The sequence below is a fragment of the Falco punctatus genome, assembly GCF_963210335.1.
Source record: "Falco punctatus genome assembly, chromosome: 2".
Taxonomy (NCBI): Eukaryota; Metazoa; Chordata; class Aves; order Falconiformes; family Falconidae; genus Falco; species Falco punctatus.
This window is the reverse complement of record NC_137581.1, coordinates 74,053,203-74,073,211: the sequence shown is the minus strand read 5'-3', so window position 1 is coordinate 74,073,211 and position 20,009 is coordinate 74,053,203. Positions and strand designations below refer to the sequence as shown.

General features: G+C 40.9%; 1 protein-coding gene across 11 annotated transcripts in view; it reads left to right on the top strand.

Annotated features, from left to right (window-relative positions):
- P2RY8 (P2Y receptor family member 8) overlaps positions 1-19,872 on the top strand; it is a 35,908-nt gene extending 16,036 nt beyond the window's left edge. For 8 of the 11 annotated variants that reach the window (XM_080375363.1, XM_080375360.1, XM_080375361.1 and 5 more), the window contains one exon: positions 16,375-19,872. In XM_080375363.1, the coding sequence (XP_080231489.1) occupies positions 16,443-17,516 (1,074 nt within the window). In that variant the 5' untranslated portion in view covers positions 16,375-16,442 and the 3' untranslated portion in view covers positions 17,517-19,872. Of the gene's footprint in view, positions 1-94; positions 10,621-12,542; positions 12,609-16,374 lie in introns of those variants that run through there. The other 3 variants (XM_080375364.1, XM_080375362.1, XR_013926007.1) reach the window with 2 other exon arrangements.
- Positions 19,873-20,009: the final 137 nt, after the last annotated feature.

Sequence of the window (20,009 nt, the reverse complement as noted above, 5' to 3'; positions counted from 1 at the left end):
CCAATCCTCCAGAAAATGGATTTATTTTAAAGCTTAAAATTCTGCTTTCTTTTTCTTCCTCTCCCCTTCTCCATTTATGTGTATGGCAATGCAGCAGAGCAAGAGAAAGAAAAACACACGCAGAAAAGGAAAGGATACTAAAGCTGCTCTCTGGGAATTTGCATTGCCCGTATGTTTTTATAAAAGGCTTGCTGAGACCTTAAAATAAAAAGGACTTGGACCTGTTTCCTTCAGTTCTCTGAATGAGTTTCAAAACACTGGCCTTTTCCATCATTTGCTTGCCAAACCACATTAAACCCACTGTGGGCCGTAATGCTACGTGACTATCACAGGCATCGGCAACTCCATCTTGCAAGCCCCACCAAACCTCTCCAGTGCCGGGCTGGTGCCACACGGAAAGGCAGGCTGGCAGCTGCCTACATGTGCAGAAACTATGCCCCAGCCCCAGGTGACTTCAGCCAGCTGGGGAGATCGCAGGCTTGGCAGGTCTGTGGGAAAACCCTGAGATGGCCCCAAGCCCCTGAACTTCCCATGAGCAAGCACATACCATGGGTTCCAAAACAGAGATGGGAACTAAGCAGTAGCAAAAATTAAATAACCTCCACTATCCTCAGAAAGAGAAGTGAGAAAGTAGTTGGTGCTGATCCTTCATAGCGGGCAAGGGTGCATGTTGTGTTTCCAAAAGCACCGTCCCACCTCTGCTCCTGGGAAGCTGAGGGCATCCTTGGGGTTTCAGAAGAGAAGCTGGCTGCTGTGGGGGCTGCAATCACATTTCAGCCACTGCCAAAGCATCCGGTGCCTGCCAGTGAAGGAGCTACCAGCGGCAATTCTCCTTTGAAATCTATGGCACTAGAAGAGAGTGAAAAAGGGAACCAAAACCTTTTAATAGGGAAGCCGTCATGAGAGCCCCAGTTTCAAGCCTGTCATTTTCTATCAAGTCTCATTTCTCATCAAACATTTTCATGTATTATGCATTTCTTTGGGACCAACAGGTTATATTTTTACCTTACATCGATGCTAATAGATTAGTCAGCTTTAGGGAAGGTTTTTGGCTGCTGGAATGTGCTTCTTTGCACAGTTAGTTCACAAGAAGACCCCCTGATGCAGACTTGGTTTACGTTACCTGACTTCTCCCCACGGGTTCCCAGGAACGGTTCAGCAGCCAGGACCATTGCAGCAGGCAGGCTGCATGCCATCACCCTGCTGAGGAAGCCTGGTAGCGCGGGCAGAGGATGTCTCCAGCCAGCCGGCCTCCCCAGCAGAGAACAGGCACAAGAGCATGTGGGTTATTATTCCCAAGCAACGCTTGGAGTACCATCTGAGGGCCCTCTCTACCTTCAGCCAGAGCATCTGCTTTTCTGGGGATAAGAGAAGATGTTTTTAAGAAGAAAAGGGATTCTTTAGTGATATTAGAATTTCCTTTGGTATTTCTCCAAGACCTAATTCTGTACCTGTGTAGCAAAGGGCCAGGCTAATCAGTAGGCTCCCTTCTCTGCTGGGCTTTGCCGTTATCCACCACTGCTTGTTCCAATGGCCCAAAGCAATGGCCAGGACAACCTGGTGTGTATTTTCCAGCTGAGCATTTTAAGGATCCAGGAAAAAAAGCAAAGTAGAAGCTCTGTCTCCTTAAACATACCCACTAAACACAGGCAGGGTCAAACCTCACACACAGATGTAGACTATATTTGTTTAATTAAGTGGCAGAAATTATAGAAATTTATTTGCAATAGGCTACAGGCCAAAGCTCTTAGGTGCCCTGATGGGGGAGCAGGAGACCCCAGGTCGGTGCCTCTGCTGCTGCCGAGGCTCCGCATGACAAAGGCCTGAGTCAAGAGCTGCTGCTTGCGAGGAGCTCCCCTCTGCATTTTGGACAGGTGGTTTCCACGAGGAGTCACATGCGTCATGCCTGAGCACACATGTCACACCTCCGTGCATTTGCCCAGTTTGTTTAGGGTACTTGAAGAGTTTTGTTATTTCTGTATTGTTTGCTCTTACTGCTGGTTTTCTATCCCAAGCACATCGCTGCCACAGTTACCATCCTCATCATGTGATCGATGATACAGTCCTTCAGCTACAGCCTTCAGCCCGTGGAAATTGGGTCTCATTTGTTGATGAAGCCGAATTGTTTACTGGATGTAACACAAAGCTTCCTGTAATACAATAGTTCCGATCCTTCAGTGACACGGCCTGTTTTGGCAGGGCTGTATCAGCATGTGCCCTGGCCATATAATTTCCAGCAGTTACTTTCTTTCATCAGACTTCTCAGATGCCTAAATTAGGTCAGATTCCAAGCTGAAAACCAGTGCAATCAGCCTCAACATTTTTGCACTTTTTATGTATCTGTAGAGACACAAATATCTGTGGTGGTGGTTTGTTTTTTTTTCTGGCTGACTCGTTTACGGGATCTGCTTCATACACTTCACACATAGAAACTGTGTGTCTGGTTCCTTCCTGGACTTAATACCTTTTCTTGTCCTTTTTTCTAAGAATACAGAGGATTTAATAACATTCCCACCCCTAAGTATGCGTCATCCAGAACTATATGCTTTTCTGTGCCAGCTGGCTTTCTCTAGTCTTTATTTTAAAAACTATAACCTTAACATTTAGTAACAAAAGCCTTGCCCTGTTTTAGTTTAGGTCGAACTACATTTTCCTGAATACATGCCATCTGCACCAAACATGTATTATTAGTACATTTATATAATTTTCCTATGCATCTATTTTCAGGTTACATACTGAAGATGCAGAAGTGCCATAATATTTCAGACTACATCACTTAGATGTTGCTAGGGCTCCTAAGAACCCAAATTCTGCCACCAGAGAGCTGTCTCCTACTGCTCTATTGTTATTAGTGTCTTATCAGAGCATAATTCTTTACTGTGACAGTGATGAGACACTGCAACAAATTCCTCAGAGTAGCTGTGGATGCCCCATCCCTGGACATGTTCAAGGCGAGGCTGGATGGGGCTTTGAGCAACCTGGTCAAGTGGAAGGTGCCCCTGCCCATGGTGGGGTGTGTGTGTGGAATTAGATGATCTTTAAGGTCCCTTCCAACCCAACTCATTCTGTGGTTCTATGATAATCGTATCAGTCTTCAAAACTACCTCAGAGTCTGTCTTTAGGTATTCCATGACTTTCACAGTCTTTATCTACAACAAGCAGTTTTCAGACAGACCAAAATACCTGTAAAGCCCTTAACCAGCTCCCCGCGGGCTGGAATTTCTCTTTTTTACCAGGTGACATTTTAATCTGTGCCACTAAAGGACCACCGTCTGTAGGAGCTTGTTTTCCAGCTTGCCATTCTCTGTCAGTAAGTGTCTGTTCTCCTCAGAAAGTCAGGGACTACTCGTCCGTGGTGGGACTGCTTCTTTATGGTGTGCTTGCATTCTTATGTTCTTTAGCGTATTTCTTTCCTGCCAGATTATTGTATTCGTTTTACTGTGTTGGTAGGTTTTAGTGGAACAGGACGGTTTTAATTTCCTATTCCTTTTAAACTATTTGGGTGAAGGGAATAGTGTTTTGTGATTTTCAAGTGCCAGAGGGTAAGCACGTTGTGGGGGTTTTTCCCCACACCTGAATTTTTACCACAGTCAAGTTCGGATTTGTCCTGTAGACTCAGTTTGAGAGCTCAGTTTGAGAGCGACCCCCTCCTTTCTCTGACAGGGCCATATGTTTTGCTTGAGGTTAGACCCCCAGCCTCAGCTAGACCTCAGCTGAAACTCAATAGTTTGATCCACAGCTGGGAGAAGAGTAATTTAGGGCAATCAATCAGCTGCCACAGTGTGTGGCACCTCACTTGGAGACTGAGTCACACCAAACCTTGTGAATATAGCTATATTTGGAATCACCTAAAGCTTGCATTTAAATTATGTGGATTTGTTTTATGATAAAACTTTAAAAGTTCTAAGTTCTCCAGTCTTGGAGTTAAGCTAAGCAAATTTTTAAAAAACTAATGCATTTTTGTGTAATTGTCCTTGTCGCTGCATTTCACAGGCTTAGTCTATTTTTCCAGGTGGTTGAATTTTAGGTGTTAACCTTAAAAGGAAATTCTCTTTAAGACTGGATGAGCTCTGGAGCCCATGTTTTTTTTCTATAGTGTTTTGGGCCTAGTGAAACTCAAACTTTAAAGTTAGTCTGATCACTTTTTACATTAGGACTTGGAGGTCCTCTACTGTAGGATTCTTTCCTTTCATTTAAAGGTTTATCTTACTAACACTTAATAGCTAAACAGCTGAAATTTCACTTGTAGTCATGAAAAAAGTTTGAAACCAGAAGAATGTTATCAATTGTAGATATAATATGAAACAAGAAAATAATTTCATATATTACTATATATGATTATACAATATAATACTGTAAGATATATAATATTGTGCACATATATAGGCACACATACATATATATATATATATGATGAATCAGTAACACAGGCTGAAATATCATCTGATAAAAAAGAACAAAATTCTAGAACCTGGGGGGTTGATTATGGGGTTTATAGGTATTTCCTGAAGTGCTGCCTGCATCAGAATCACACTAAGGCCACTTTCACCCCATACTGGCCTGTGCTGCTTGCATGTGGTCACTATTTAAAATATCTCAGCTGTGTTTATTTACCTTAAGCATGTGGGCAAGCAGGCAATTCATGGCAGAGACAAAGTGGTTGGTAGTATATTGGCTGTAGTGTAGTATGTCCTGTGGTATGGTAATGAATGCACTTTTCCACATGGTAACTTGGAGCCGTTTTGCAAAACTTTATCCCAGAGGGGTAAACAGTGTCCTTCCACTGTATGGGTGAGATCAAATACATAAAGTGGCTAATGAAACACAGATTCACACCTTTGATTATGTTGCAAGAATGTGTTTGCTTGCCCATATGCTTAAAAATAGCAGAATACCTCTGTAGGTAGTAGAAGAGATTGTGAGATACAGACCGTTTACAAATGGAGCACCCAGAATTAGCTCTATTAAGTTGGAGCTAAATGCCAAGGTCATAAAAATTATAGTTAAACACTAATTTTAGTGTACAGGTCAATAAATAACATTCTTTAAAGCACAGATTTTTCATTAGTTTTTCTCAAGATAGCAAGATGCCAGTAATGATTTGCAGAGCAGTGGTGATCCAGGTATCTCAGGGCCTTCTGATAGCAATAAAGAGGAATTCAAGTAAAGCAAATAAGCTATTGCAATGCATTGTGGGCTCCTAAGAGCAGAGACTGGCTCCTCCAACAAAACCAGATGCAGAATATGTTTGATTTCTGCCTGTGATTATTTCACAGGTAGCATTCATATGAAAATATATCAACATATATCTTGACTATAATTAGGGCTCTTAAATACATCTCAATGCAGAAAGACTATGTTAGACATGGATAGAATCCCATTTTTGTCTTATTTATGCATTTAAGTTAACTAACCACAGTAAGGACTTGAAAGGAAGACCAGTGCCTGAACATGAGGGCATTTGCAGTGTGGTTCAGCTGGAGACCTGCTGCCTCACCTGCACTCAGGGACCTTCAGCCGAATGAAACAACAGCAGATGTGGTTTCAGGGTGCTATTCCTGTTGTATCTCTTTGTAGTAGTGTGATAGCTTAAGTAGTCACAAAGAAACTGAACAAGAGGTGAAACTTTTGTTAGAAACCTTTTTCTTTTTTTCCCATTTTAAAATCTTCATTTCTTGTATGTTACCAGTCATAGCTGTAGCTGGTATCAAATTGCCAAACTGAAGAGAAGTCAGGAAAAAACTTAACTGATAAGTTGGGGAAGGGGGGGGGGGGGGGAATTAATTGTTGCCTCTTTCTTTTTCCTTTGTGTGCATATATAACTCTGTTTTTAAAACTAGGTCATACAGTGTATCTGCTCCTGTAGTTAGCTACCGCAGCTGCAGTTATCAATGCCCAACATAAGCCATGAGCTTTTGCAGAGAAGCCAGCTTTCAGTTCTTTCAGCATGTGAACAAGTGAGTTTGCGTGAGCTTGGACTGGGTGAGCTGGCTTCTATCTCCTGAGAAAAGAGCTCTGAGGTGCTGTGGGCACAGTACACACCTGCCTCAGGCTTCACTGAGAGTTGCATGAACACCAGACCTGCAGGACTGATCCCAAGATAAGTGAATCCTGGTCATACCATCTGGGCCTCATGGTGGTACTGCATGTGCCCTAAGTTGCTCCTCTCAAGACATATGCAGGAGACACATGGCTGTCCTAGTGACACATGGCCTGATCATATTACTATAATTAAAAGGCAGAATCATCCAGGGTTCCCTGTGATTGTAGCTTTGAATACTATTGACTGCTGGTGACAATGTTGAAAACATGAAGAAACTTTCTCTAGCAGAGAATCACAACCACTTGTAAGACCATATACACAGGCAACTGAACATCACTCAGGAAAAATACAGTGATACACAGGTCAGTAGTACAGATACAATTCAGGGTTCGCACTCTGAGCTGTGACAATAAGCAGTAAGAGAAGCTGTGCAAAGGTAGGAGTTGTGACAGCGCAAGAATTCTCACGGAGGTCACCCAAGGTGAGCCCCAACCAGTCTTTCCTTCAGGCGAGGCTGGAAAGCATTGTCCATAGTGCTAGGGAACAAAGAGACAAGCACAGAGCTCACATGTTTCCCTCTGCCATGGATTGCATACATTGCTGCCTACTGGTCCTTTGGCAGCCCAGGCACAGAACTCCTGATGAAATACATGTTGTCACCTATTTTCAGCAAGTATTGACAAGGGGTCCAGGGGAATGAGTGGACACAACATCAGTTCCAGCCATACAAAAAAGCTTCCAGCAGCTCATTTGTTGTATCAAATACTTCCAGTAAGAGGCACGGTTTGACAGGAAGCAAGGCTCATCCTTTCTGTACATCTAGCTCTTCTTGCCCTTTCAGGAGTGGAGAATCAGATAGGCAAGAAAGCTGCCGAGTGCACATCAGTTTAGCTCCTACAGAGCCCCTGGGCTCATGTATTCTTCAGCCAAGACTGTTCACTAGTATTGATGTGGGAATCACTTCTATCTGATGCGTAAACCCGAGAATGCCCAGTCTGCCAGGAGTTTGCCACCAGTACATTGAAGGCATCTGGGGAGAAAGCAGAGCCGTTGGTCCTGTAGGTGGGCCATCAGTAAAGGCTAAATGATACACAAGCGCAGCGGCAGGACCAGCAGAAGGCAAAACCATTTTTATTCTGAATCCCAGCTGTGGCATCTTTGCTACACAGTTTTATGACCTGCAGTAAAACTGACTGTAGGTTTTGACAAACAGCTGGAAGAAGATGAGTACAGGTAAAATCATGCAATTGGTCCTATTCTGTGCCAATTCATTTTCATGTGGGAGCTGGTCATTTTAAAGGGGCAGCTGAGTGGTGCAAGTGTGAAAGGGGACAATGACGTTTTAGTGGACTAGTTCAGATTTTGACAGAATCCAAGCAATTACAGGCCTCCAGGAAACCAGGATCTGAATCAACAGGATGTTTAAATTGAGCTGGATTCATCTTCAAACACCTGCACTTACAATGGAAGTGACTACGTATGAGCTTGTTACAGTCACTGGAGATCTGCCCAGTACAGCCAGTGGCATCTACACTTTCCAGCTCACCCTAATATAGACAGATTTCTATGGATGCTGAATCCATGGCTGTAGCAAAAAACAGGCAAGAAAGGTGCCAGCTATACCCAAATCCTGCTGTTCAATGCTACTGCTCTGGAAGAAGTGTTGCATATTCATATAGATCTTACTTTACAAGAGGAACAATAATTCATCCTGTATTTACAAGTCACTAGTTATTACAGATCCAACACAGATGTTTTGGAATGTGTTTATTTCTCTAGGAGGTAGTAAGAGGGTTTGTACATACTGAGACCAGCTAGTGGAGGTTGTGGAAGAAGGCCTACATGCGCAGCCACGTTCTTTGATTCACCCCTAACAATACCGTTTCCAATTTCTGGCCCCAGTACATTACATGACTGTTAGAATTCCCCTACGCTTGTTGCTCAAAATATTTCCCAAATACCATGCCAAATTATCCTTTCAGCGACCTGCAGAACTTGGTGGACTGTCCTGTTTATGGACTCCACCATATGTTAAATCAATCAACAGCTACAGACTGTCATATTCATAGCACAAGTGCAAAAAAAAAAGCAATGTGTGAGATATTTTTTTTTCTTCTTCTTTTTAATCTCTAAAGATAATCTTCAAAAACATGCATGCAGCTCTACCTCAATTCCTTTGTGGACTGAACAGGAGAGGAAACATTCAAAAAGAGTTTCACAGATAAGAGAAATTAAAAGATAGAAAGTACAGATTTCAAATAGAATACATATATATACACACACATGCGTATGTTGTTTATGTGTGTGTGTGTATATATATATTTGCTGTAAAATGCCAGTCAGACCATACAGATTCAGTACAAGACCATCAAGTTTTCTGAAGATTGAGAGATTCTGTTTTGGGCATCTGTCATATTGCCTACCACAAAGACCTTGCGCCAACAAACTGCTACTTCTTTTCCTGGCATATGAGGTCAGAAGGGAAATGATGGACAACTCTTTTTCCTCTGACTTTCACAACAGCTATGTGAGGCAATTACTTGTAGCAGGAAGTAATTGTGTGCTGGGCACCATTGTCTGTCAATCCTGGACATAGGCAACATTAGAAAGATTTAAAGTTATAAAGGAAATCACTTTGTGTGTATTTAAATTTAGACTTGGTCTGGCACTTTCTGTGGTCAAAGTTCTGTAAAACCATAAATCTTCACCATCTTGCCATAACTCAAGGACAAGCCACCTGCAAGAGGGCCCCCTGGTGCAGGACAACTCCACACTACTCAGGATGTCTGCCAGAGTGGTTAAAAGGAGCTTTTGAAGTTGGTTGTCCATGGCCAGACACCATATGACAAAAACTGTGGTCTAATGAAATCAAGGTTCCCTGCCAGGCACGAGTAATATTTCAGTAATTGCTTGCATGCATGCTTTTATTTCACCAAGAGGTAAGTTACCTTATGCTGTTGGGAAATACAAACATTCACATGGGCAGTGACCACAGAGCAGCCTAGAGTCCTGTAGAGTGAATTCCTGACCTGTTATGTTGAATTTTTAAAAGGGGTTGCCTTAGCTTTGCTAATCCTTTTAAAAATATCAGGCTTGAAAAAATTAAACTTATAAACCCTGTGTATGTAGGAAAGACCAACATATATACTATATTCTAGCTACTAGCTCATAAACTGGAACCTCTTTAAATCCAGTTTAGGATGCTTACTCTGACTGAAATTTAAACCAGCCTAGAAAATCTATCATCGGAGTTACACAAGCTGGGCTTCCATTGACTTCAGGTTTTGCTCACAGAATTTTAAAAAGCTGACTGCCTTGCACACCAATAAAGAAAATGGCAGGCTGCTTCATTTTGTAGTGCAACTAGCACTTAAAGTCATAGAATCACACTTCAGATGCTGGGGGTTTTTTTTTCAATACTGGCCCACAGCCTTATTATTTCCATAGACCTGAATACTGCAGAAATTAACTTTTTAAAGACTACATTGACTAGTTTCACTCTGAACTGGGTTATTGACACAGATGATTGTGGCTGTGTTTATGCAAACCTTATCCAAATTAGGGTGAACATCGCTAACACCAGCACATAATCCTGACTTCGCTAATTTACGGTTAACAAAGGTGAAGGTTCAAGTGAACTACAATTCAACTGTCAGCAAAACTGCATAGTCTGGGACACACACAGGAAATGTAATGGTAGCTATGTAAAGTTAATTTTACTACTCAGTTAGTTCTGAAGAATTGGTATAGCACTTTCTTGCGATTTTTCTTTGCCTTTCACCTATATATTCAGATTTTACACTTAGTAAGGCTTCTTTGGTTGAATCTTGGCAACTGCAGTCCCTCAAGATGGAGAAGAGAAGCACTCTATTAGGCAGAAATTATAGGGTTAGTTTTCTTCACCTTTGAATACAGCTGCTTTCATCTAGGTTGATATAGCTAACTAGCTCAACAGTCATGTACCCCTCCGCTACACTACAGCTGGTAATGCTTCTATATTTTATTTATGAAAAAATAGAGGGTTTTTTTACCTTTCAATGTGAAATCCTTGTGGAGAAAAGTCACTCTTGTTTTACCTTACCCTAACTATTTGAGGTCAGAGCTATAACCACCATAGGGTTTACTTTGACTTGGTGTACTAAGATAAAGACTGAATTTCGTCTCCACAAGAGTTTTTCCCTAATATAGTGATTATAATGTAATTCTTTCATTGTAAGAAAAATATGCCACCTTTTGCAGTTTAGGCATACACATGGTTTACTTACATCCTTTATCTGAATAATCTTTGTTGAAAAATTAGAAATAAAGAACAGTTGGGTTTTTTTTCAAAAGCTAAATGACATAGAAGATCGGGAATATTGCAGCTAGTTAGATGTTTTCAGTTTTGTTCGTTTGCTCAGAAATACTTGTACACATGAGTGCACAGAGGGTAGAAGTCTCATTTCCCAAATATATTTAATCTAAAAAGAAGGTAAGCTAAAGCCTAGTGCAAAATAATGTCTTTGTGATAAGTTTCTGATCTTTGCAGTCATAGTACTCAAAACAAAACAGAAAGAGAAGGAAAAAAAAAAAAGAAATTAGCAGGAACAGGGAAGGCCCAATAACAAAGAAGTTTCTTAGAAGACTTAGGTTCAGATCTTGACTGAGTGAACCAAACCCTTGGCTTTTTGAGATGTAAGCCTAGAAGATAAAATTTGCATGAAAGTTTGTTGCGACGATGAGAAAGAACCATCCAGACAAAACCTGCACCCTCTTTCAGTAAAGCCCATGTTCGCTTTAAGGAACATGCAATCGGACATGCACTCATTTACATGCCTCAGTTTGGCGAACTTGAACATTTGCAGAAGTGTTTCTCTGAAACACTCAAATGATGCTTTAGGAACAATAACTGAGATGTGTTACAAAGGGCACTTTTTCTTCTTGTTCCTCATATTAAAACCCCTTACTCAACTTGAATATCAAAGTGTTTGCCACTTTTTCCACAACTCAAGATGACTGGTTCCCGGCTCCTTGCCCTCCTGGCTCCTTGTTCTCCTCATAGTCAGTTTACAATAGAGATTAAGTTTCTGTTTTCTGTGCTTGTCTGATATATTTTTATCTTACTAGCAATTCAGACAGTGCAGGAGGGATTGGGTCCCCAGCAGGAACACTGCACACTAAGGATCCCTAAGTTTTCACCAATTTTAGCTACATTTAGAGAGATAAACTATCCTGATCCTTTATCTCTGGTTATTACTTTGTAATAGTATTAAACTGAGCAAGTGAAAAACAAACAAATTTTCAAAAAATGCATCTTTTGAGAAAAAAACAAATCACATTCTTCAGTCACATTTGCGTTGATTCAAAACTGTTAATATTATTTTGCTAAGTGCTTACAATAAAATCTATATTTTCATTTTGCTTCATTCTCAGTATGTTTGCAATTGAGTTGAAATTGCATTTTAGTTTGTTTTTCCTGTAATCTGAAACACGCCATCCTACATTCTTCATCTGGAAGGGTGTCTTCCCAAAAGTGTAATACTATCAAAGAATTTATGAAATAAGACCTTTTTGTTCCACAAAATAGTGCATTGACAGGTAGTGAACCAAAAATTATGAAACAGAATAGGTTTTGTAAGGCTTTCTGCTGCATGATATGTTTTGAGATTTATTTTTCTATCTCAAATCACAAGTGACAAATCCTTTTATAAAAGGGTAATTCTGGGTTTCATTTGGCTTTTCAGTCTTTTTCACAGGTGCACTTGACATTGACAAGAGAAATAGAATAGATGCAAGAGAGGAAACACATCAGTTTTTACTTAGCAGTCCCCTAAAATGAAAGTAGACACATCTCTACTGCTATTTTTCCATGGCAAAGAAATAACACAGTTGTCTTCTGATGGCTTACTGTTTGTTTTTTACTATACCCTTTAATGTTTAATTTGTCATCTTCTGTCAATTGAAGGGACAGGAACCACCATTACTGTCAAAAAGACACTAAGCAGCTGTCACCTTTGTTTACAGTTACAGCTCGGATGAAAACCTGGTGTTACTGAGTTTCCAGGTGAGCTTTCCATACAGAGTGCCATGAGCCAGTGAGTACAAAGGGAAGCAAAAAATCCTACCCGGATTTAATGAAAGTTATTCCAGAGGCTGTAGGTGCTCTTACTTCCTAATATAAAACTAAAATACATCCATCCACTAAATGTTTTAAAAATGAGACAAGCAGATAAGTTTAACATTTTTCTTTCTATATCAGAATCGTGAGGACTGATGTAAAAGGCAATGAAACTGGATCTTCTCACTTGAAGCATCCTTACTGCATTTTTGTTTCAGTCTACCTGTATATCCATTTGTCTCTTGTAGTTTAAATACATCTCTCCCCAAAATAAAAGCAAAACAATGTCTTTCTAATGGGGATATTTATGTAACAGAACTGTATTTTTACAAATCATGCATATGAAACCTTAGCTGAGGGTTGACATTTTAAAATTATCCTGCAGCAAAGTTTCTCTTGCAGAGAATCCATGCAAGCCCCACTGATTTGAATTGTGTTGAAAACCTGAAAGGAAACAACTCATAAAATGTAAGTGTAATGTAATTTTAATCCTCATAAAGATTACTTTCTTACTTGAATTATGACCTTTTCAAGTTAAACCACAAATGACAGATGGAGACTGTGGTTGCAGTAGAGGAAGGACATAAAGTTACCCTGAACAAGATGAAAATATGAATAGACTGTTAACTAAACCCAAATAGATGCAATACAGGGAGAGGTAAAGTATGCTGAAAAGCTACATCGTGGTTCCAGCAGCTTAATCTGGGCATTAAAAGGCAAAGCTTCACAAGTAAGGGTGACTCAGAAGAAGGATTCAGGAAAAGAGACCCAGAAGGGTTTGTTAAAAGGAAAGTCAAAGCTAGAAGGAGGATTTTCTGTACTCCACATTTCTCCAAGAGGCTATTTCTCCTCAAAAATGACTTGCAACAACAGTGCTTTTCATGCCCCCTCCCTCCCCTGCAGAAGACACTAGGGAGCCACAGCCTCATTCTTCTTTTGCTTCTTGTGATGAACATCTTCCTTGCTGAAAACTGTGCCAAGGGGACCTGTCCTTTTTGGAGAGCTCTTGTAGGCATCTTAACCACGAAGTCTGGTGCCTTTCAACCCCTGTTCAGGAGTTGCCTATGTTTGGGAGGCATTTGTGTTTTACTGATGGTAGTGTTCCACAAGTGCATAAAACTGGCCTTTAGCCAGGCCATGAATCCTGACACTGCTTTGCGTACTGCAGCATCTATGTGTGCATTTTTTCATCTCCTTCTTATCAGGATGTGCTCTCAGGAAAAGCAAGTTTAGAAGAAGATATGTTTGTGATTAGCCCCAACACAAAACTGAATGTCAGAGGTACTCAACAGCTTTATGACCAGTGTGACAGATTTAATGGGAATTTTCACCTATACTCCTACCTCCCAAGTACATACAATTTCTGTAGGAATAGTGTCTAGGGCTAAGTTCCCTTACCCTGTGACAGCAAATAACTTCCACTTGCAAAGGCTCATTATTAGAGCTCTGTAGATACTTCCATATAAATAAAAAATTTATATTTGGGGAAGTTTAGGGTTATTGGGCACAAAGGGGTGCGTGTCACTTGAGCAGGCTTATTGAGGCAATAGAGTTCATGAATAGGTATTTACTATGGTAAGTCATAAATACATAGCATTAAGGTGTTTTTTTTCCAAGAGCTTTGTGTCAGTACGTGCTTTTTCAAATTCCCCTGAAAACTAAAAAGTGTGTTTCATTCTTGATATAGCTTCATTAACAAGAAAAGACATTTACCTGCAATAGATTTGCTTAAGGGTTTTTTTGCAGTTTTGATCATGCCATGTGCTCATTACTTGGAACACGTTTGCTCTGTGTCATGTGTGGGATAAGTTTATTAGGAACATATCTCTGACTTCTTTGCAATTCCTATTTTCTTGTGCCTTTTTCTGGGCTTCCAACAGCCCAGCTAGAAGCTCCTGAAAGACTGGCAACATCCGTTAACATTACTTGTTCAATACTGACTCTACCGATTTCTGAATATTTTAGCTGTTATTTGAAGCACTATGTCAAATCAATCAGATCAAGAAACAACAGAAACAAGCCTTCACTGAACTTCTTGCTGGTGTAGCTGTGCTTTTTCTGGATCTGCACTCAATTTATTTTCAGAGTTGAGTATCTATCTACTCCTTCAGTAAAGACTTCACTTTTGCCAGGTCTCAGGAACCACCGACAGTTATTTTTGTGAAGTTATTATATATAGCAAGTTATTCGGTAAGAGCCTCTGTCAGAAATCACATTTTTCATCATAATGGTTATTTTCAGCTAGAGTTATCCAGCACCAAGGGCTGACGTCTCTGAGGGATTCACCTGTTATATTGCTCATAGGCTATGACCACACAGTTAAATTAAAGGTCTTATTTAACTGGATCTGAGGTTAAGTGACACCAGCTGAATGGCACCTACGTTTTGTAATCTAACCTGCTACAGCAGATGTGTCTTTCAAAAAGATGCTTGGATTAAACAGTGCAGATGATCAGAGTCCACAAGTAGGAGTGGGCCTGAACTCCCTTTTATTAAACAGCATAGATGTGCCCACAGTATCGACTGCTTCACCTGGCGCCCTTTTCAAGCCTCTACTACCACTCTTCACAGAACTCAGCTGCTCTGTCCTCAGCCTTTCTTGTCATCCATTGCCATTTCTTCATTTTTACAACCCTGTACTTGCAGCTTAATGGAAGTAAGCACGCATGCATTGAGGCATGAGTTCTTGCTTGCAGCTGCTAGCTGCTGCTGCACTGTATAAAACATCAAGGTAAATCATAAGCTATTGTATCTGCATAGAAAGATCTCTATAGGCCAGACAGTGAAAGCATGGGTTTGCTTTGCAGACTGAAAAACTGAAACTAATTTTGCAGAATACAAGTGTCGTGGTTTAACCCCAGACAGCAATCAAAGCACCACACAGCTGCTTGCTCACTCCCCCTCACCCAGAGAGGTAGGGAGGAGAATTGGAAAGGAATGTAAAACTCAAGGGTTGAGATAAGAACAATTTAATAATTTAAACAGAATAAAAAGGTAAGAACAATAATAATGGCAATAATAATAATAATTATTATTATTATAATGGAAAGGTGGGGGGAAAGGATAAAATCCAAAGGAAAAGGAGAAAGAAAAACAAGTGGTGCACAGCACAGCTGCTCACCACCCGCTGACCGATGCCCAGCCAGTCCCAGAGCAACAACCCCCCTGCCCCAGCTAACCTGCCAGGTTTATATACCAAGCAGGACGTCCCATGGTGTGGGTATCTCTTTGGCTGGTTCAGGTCAGCTGTCCTGGCTGTGTCCCCTCCCAGTCTCTTGTGCCCCTCCAGCCCTCTGGCTGGCAGGGTCTGAGAAACCTAAAAATCCTTGAGTTAGTATAAACATTACTCAGCAACAACTAAAAACATCAGTGCCTTATCAATATTGTTCTCACATCAGAGCCAAAACACAGCACTGTACTAAGAAGAACGTTAACTCCATCCCAGCTGAAACCAGGACAACAAGTGATGCTAAAAAGACAGTTGCAAACAGAACTTTTTTTAATAACTTACATCTGGCAGAAATTGAAACTCAATATTTTTTATTTTTTGTTGTTGTTGTTGTTAGAAGAAGGCTTGCTACTTCTTTAGTCTGGTCTCTTCAGCCTGTAAACCAGTTCAAGCAACTGCAATCTGTCCCTGGTTGTCAATTACACATGGAGTTTTCCTTATATCCTGTTTATATCATGAATATACCAAGAACAATTGATTGTATGTTCTCATTTCCTCAGTTGAAAAAAAAAAAAAATTAAAAATTCGGCCCTTACTTGCAATGGATCACTGTATAGTTGGGAGAAGGCGGGGTGAGTCAGAAAAGACTGGATTACAAGAAGCAAGGTCATGGCATCTAGAGTAGACAGAATGGATTTAGCTTATGGGTGTCCTATGGAATAGTGTTTTCACACAGACAACAATTTAATTTCAATTTCTGATATGTGATTTTCTTTATGTTACAATAACATAGGAGGTGTGATAACATATAGACTGCAAAAAATACCAGAAAGCCATTCAGCAGGGAAAAAGTAGCTGTTCAAAGCTAGGAAGAAGTGACATCAGTAAAACGCTACCATGATTCGGAGGGAGGAGAAGAATTTTCAGGAGAATTTTAATGGATTCAGTTCATTCAGAGATAATCTATCAAACTACATAGGGTTTTTTCTTAGTTTGTTTAATAGAATTATATTCTTAATTTCTGTTTTGACATACTGCTTTTCTGTCTTGACATTTGTCTTCCAGGTTTTTAAGCCAAGTGTCCATGATATGATCCAGCTGGCTTGTAGGAATCAACAACCCCCTTGTGAATAATGGGTAAAAACGGATCCCACCTGGATGCTGAAACACTGGCAATGCTCCAGAATAAAGCTATCTCCATCACCCTCCCAGTTGTGTATACACTGGTGGCTATGATCAGTATCCCTGGCAACTTGTTCTCCCTTTGGGTGCTCTGCTGGCACATCAAGCCCAAAACACCTTCTGTTATCTTCATGATCAACCTGAGCATCACGGATCTCATGCTGGCCAGCTGCTTTCCCTTCCAGATTTCTTATCACATCCAAAGCAATCACTGGAGCTTTGGCAAGACTCTTTGCAGCCTTGTGACTGTGATGTTCTACTCCAACATGTATTCTTCCATACTGACCATGACCTGTATCAGCATTGAGCGGTACATGGGTGTGGTACATCCCATGAAATTGATCAAGTGGAGAAGAAAAAGGTATGCCCTGGCTGCCTGCCTAGGTATGTGGATTTTCTTGCTACTAGCTTTCTACCCGCTAGAAAGCACAGATCTGACCTACGAAGTGAAAGAATTGGGGATTATAACCTGTTTTGACGTCCTCAAATGGGAAATGCTGCCCAACTTCGCAGCCTGGGTAGCCTTTCTCCTCACGCTATTTGTTGTGCTCTTCCTGATCCCTTTTGTTTTAACAGTCGGATGCTATATTGGCACCATTCGGAAGCTTATTCAGACATCAAACAGATACGGTAACAGGCAGAAGACTAGATCCATATACCTGGCGATGATAGTCCTTCTGGTGTTCATCACTTGCTTTGCTCCCAATAACTTTATACTACTTGTGCATATGATCATCCGCCTCTTTTACGGCAGGAGTTTGTACCCTGCCTACAAGCTCACCTTGTGCCTCAGTTGCCTCAACAACTGCATAGATCCCTTCATTTATTATTTTGCATCCAAAGAATTTTACCAGAAATTCATGCAAGTGTTTCGCCCTAAGGTGCTGCTCAGTGACAGTTTGGAAACCAGAAGGGAAAGTTTATTCTCTGGCAGGACCATGTCAGCCAGGTCGATGTCAAGTGGACCGATGGATGGGTTAGAGGGAGTAAAGGTCTATTTGCAACGGCAGGAAAGCGTTTTTTAGCCTTTGATATCCCCAGAAGAAAGGCACCTCTGAGATCTGTGAGTAGACACAGAAAAAAATTATTTTTGAATGGCTTCCCTCAAAATACATTGCTCCAGTGACAGAACTTGAGCCATACTTATATTGTGCATCCTGCTTCAGTATTTTCTGGTAAGAAATGGAAGTATTAAAAGAAACGAGTTTACTCAAGAAGGCACTGAAGCAAACCCAACACTGAGAATCAGGGGATGGCCTGAAATTAGTCCTACTGTGTAAAACCAAGGGATAAATTTTAAACAAAAATTACTTTCCAGTTGTATGATCTCTGTGTTTAACCAAAGGCTTGTGATTCTCAGTGAATGTGAAATATTACTGCAGGTGAATTAGACCGTACACTGAAATTTGATGTGGGGTAGGGGAGTTATTTTTCTAAGCAATGTGCTGGGGTTTGTGTTTGCGGGTTTTTTTTAATGTATTGCTTTCTCTCTTGTATTTCTATAAAAGAATGCGTAAAAATAGCTTGTCCATTTACCATTAATGCATAAAGCGTAGCCACTGTGAATTCACCACAACACTTACCCGACTGTTTATCAGAACCAAACCACACTAACCTTTGAAAAGGTTAGGTTGACTCATGTTATTTATTTCAATTTTATACAGCAAAATATCTCATACAATGAAAGGAAAGACGGAACTAACAATGTTTGAGGCTACTTCAGCTGCTGAGTGGATTATGTTTTCATTTCTTGAAGTTATTAATTTCTCAGGAAAGGGGGGGAGCGGTTGATTTAAGGAAACAGGTTTTCTCATATTGACCTACTACAGTAACAATGCTGCTGCTTGTACATGGTTGGTATCAACAAGCTATTTCCACCAATTCACTATGGGCTATACGCAGAAGCACCATCCCTCTTAGAAGATAATTTAGCTTTATATAGTGCATGGACAGTGAGTTTATCTTCCTTACAGTGATGGTGTGGATTATTAATGAGATTTTCAGCTGGATAGATAAGAATTCAGCCACAGCCTGGAGTGCTTCTGTGCCAGCAGAAACCAGCTGAAAACACGTCCCTATGGCCAGATGTCAGAAACGTAACTTTTTTTCAAGAGGCAAACAGAAAGAAGAAGAAAAAAATGAAAGCAAAGCTTGAGAATGGAAGATGTACCAAATACCTTGGAAACAGGCAGGTCGAATGGGCAGTCCTGTGTTTGGGACTCATGTCTGAAATCTCCTTCTCCAGCTTGTTTGCGTATACTGGGGTCACATTTTAATTCTTCTCAGATCTCAACAACTGCTTGCATGCTTGGAAAGACAACTGCTACAGAATATGTGTTGGGGACAGACAAAGGCAAAGTTTTTCCTGTAGTTTTTATAGCTTTTTACCTACCTTTGGCCCTCATTGACAGCGAAGAGCCGAAACCCACCTGGCAGTGCCAGACAAGTTTCCCCTCACAAGCAAGACAAAGCTATAGGGGATCCTTTTGCTGGGCTGCAACTCCATCCAGCTCTGAGTAGGAGGCTGTCTTCAGCTGGTTCCGATTCCACCTGCTAGATTTATACTGATTTCTGAGCTCCTGTGCCTAAGGAAAAGGCAACATCCGGGGCCCTTAAAATCTGCCTTTTTTTCCCTGTGTATGACATGATTAAACCACAATTTTCCACCACTAATAACCACAAATTTCTTCACAACAGAGGCTGGATAACCACAAAATCAGCTGTGAGATATCCCTATGTCTTATCTTCTGCTAATGTATCGTCAGTTATTGGAGCAGGATAAACATCAGTGGACCTGGTACTACCTTTCAAAAGACATCTGAAGTGTCTTGTGGCATTTCACAGTGTTAGTGTTAATTGATCTGCACATTTCTTGCCCACAAGGCCAACCTCAGTGACAGATATATAACTGGTCCAAACCTTCCCAGCAATTTGCCTGGAAGCTTCCCAGCACTACCAGTCTGTGTGCTGGATGTATAAGGGCAGCGAGATGGGCCTCCTACTTTAAATCGCCTCATGTGTGCTGGAAGAGAGAAGCCCACTGAATATGTTCCTGTATGACTCCGAGGCTCTGAGCTCCTGCGTGAGCTCTAGCACATGCTCCAAAATGCCTGCTTGTGCCAGGACCTCCAAAGAAAGAGCAATGGCTCTTCCTAAACTGTCCCACATCTGTCAGGCAGCAATTGGGTTACTTATGTTTTGCAAACTTGTGTATTAATTTAGCAGTGCATGGTTTCACCTTGCTGTTCAAGTCCCTTCACCATCCACTTTCACAGAATGCCAGCCAGCTTTCTCACTGTCAAAACTGCTTGCAGCATCTTGCTGGGGCAGAAATTTTTTCAGAGGTTATACTGTAATCCCTTTCCTTTTAATATTTTTTTTTTTAAACATGCAAGTATTTTTATAATGAAGACCATTACTTCTCCCAGTTCTAATGCAGATTTTCCCTCTGCTTTATTTTGAACATGATCTTCAAGCACTTAGTGCCTCCAAAAAGGTGGTTGCAATATGTCTGAACT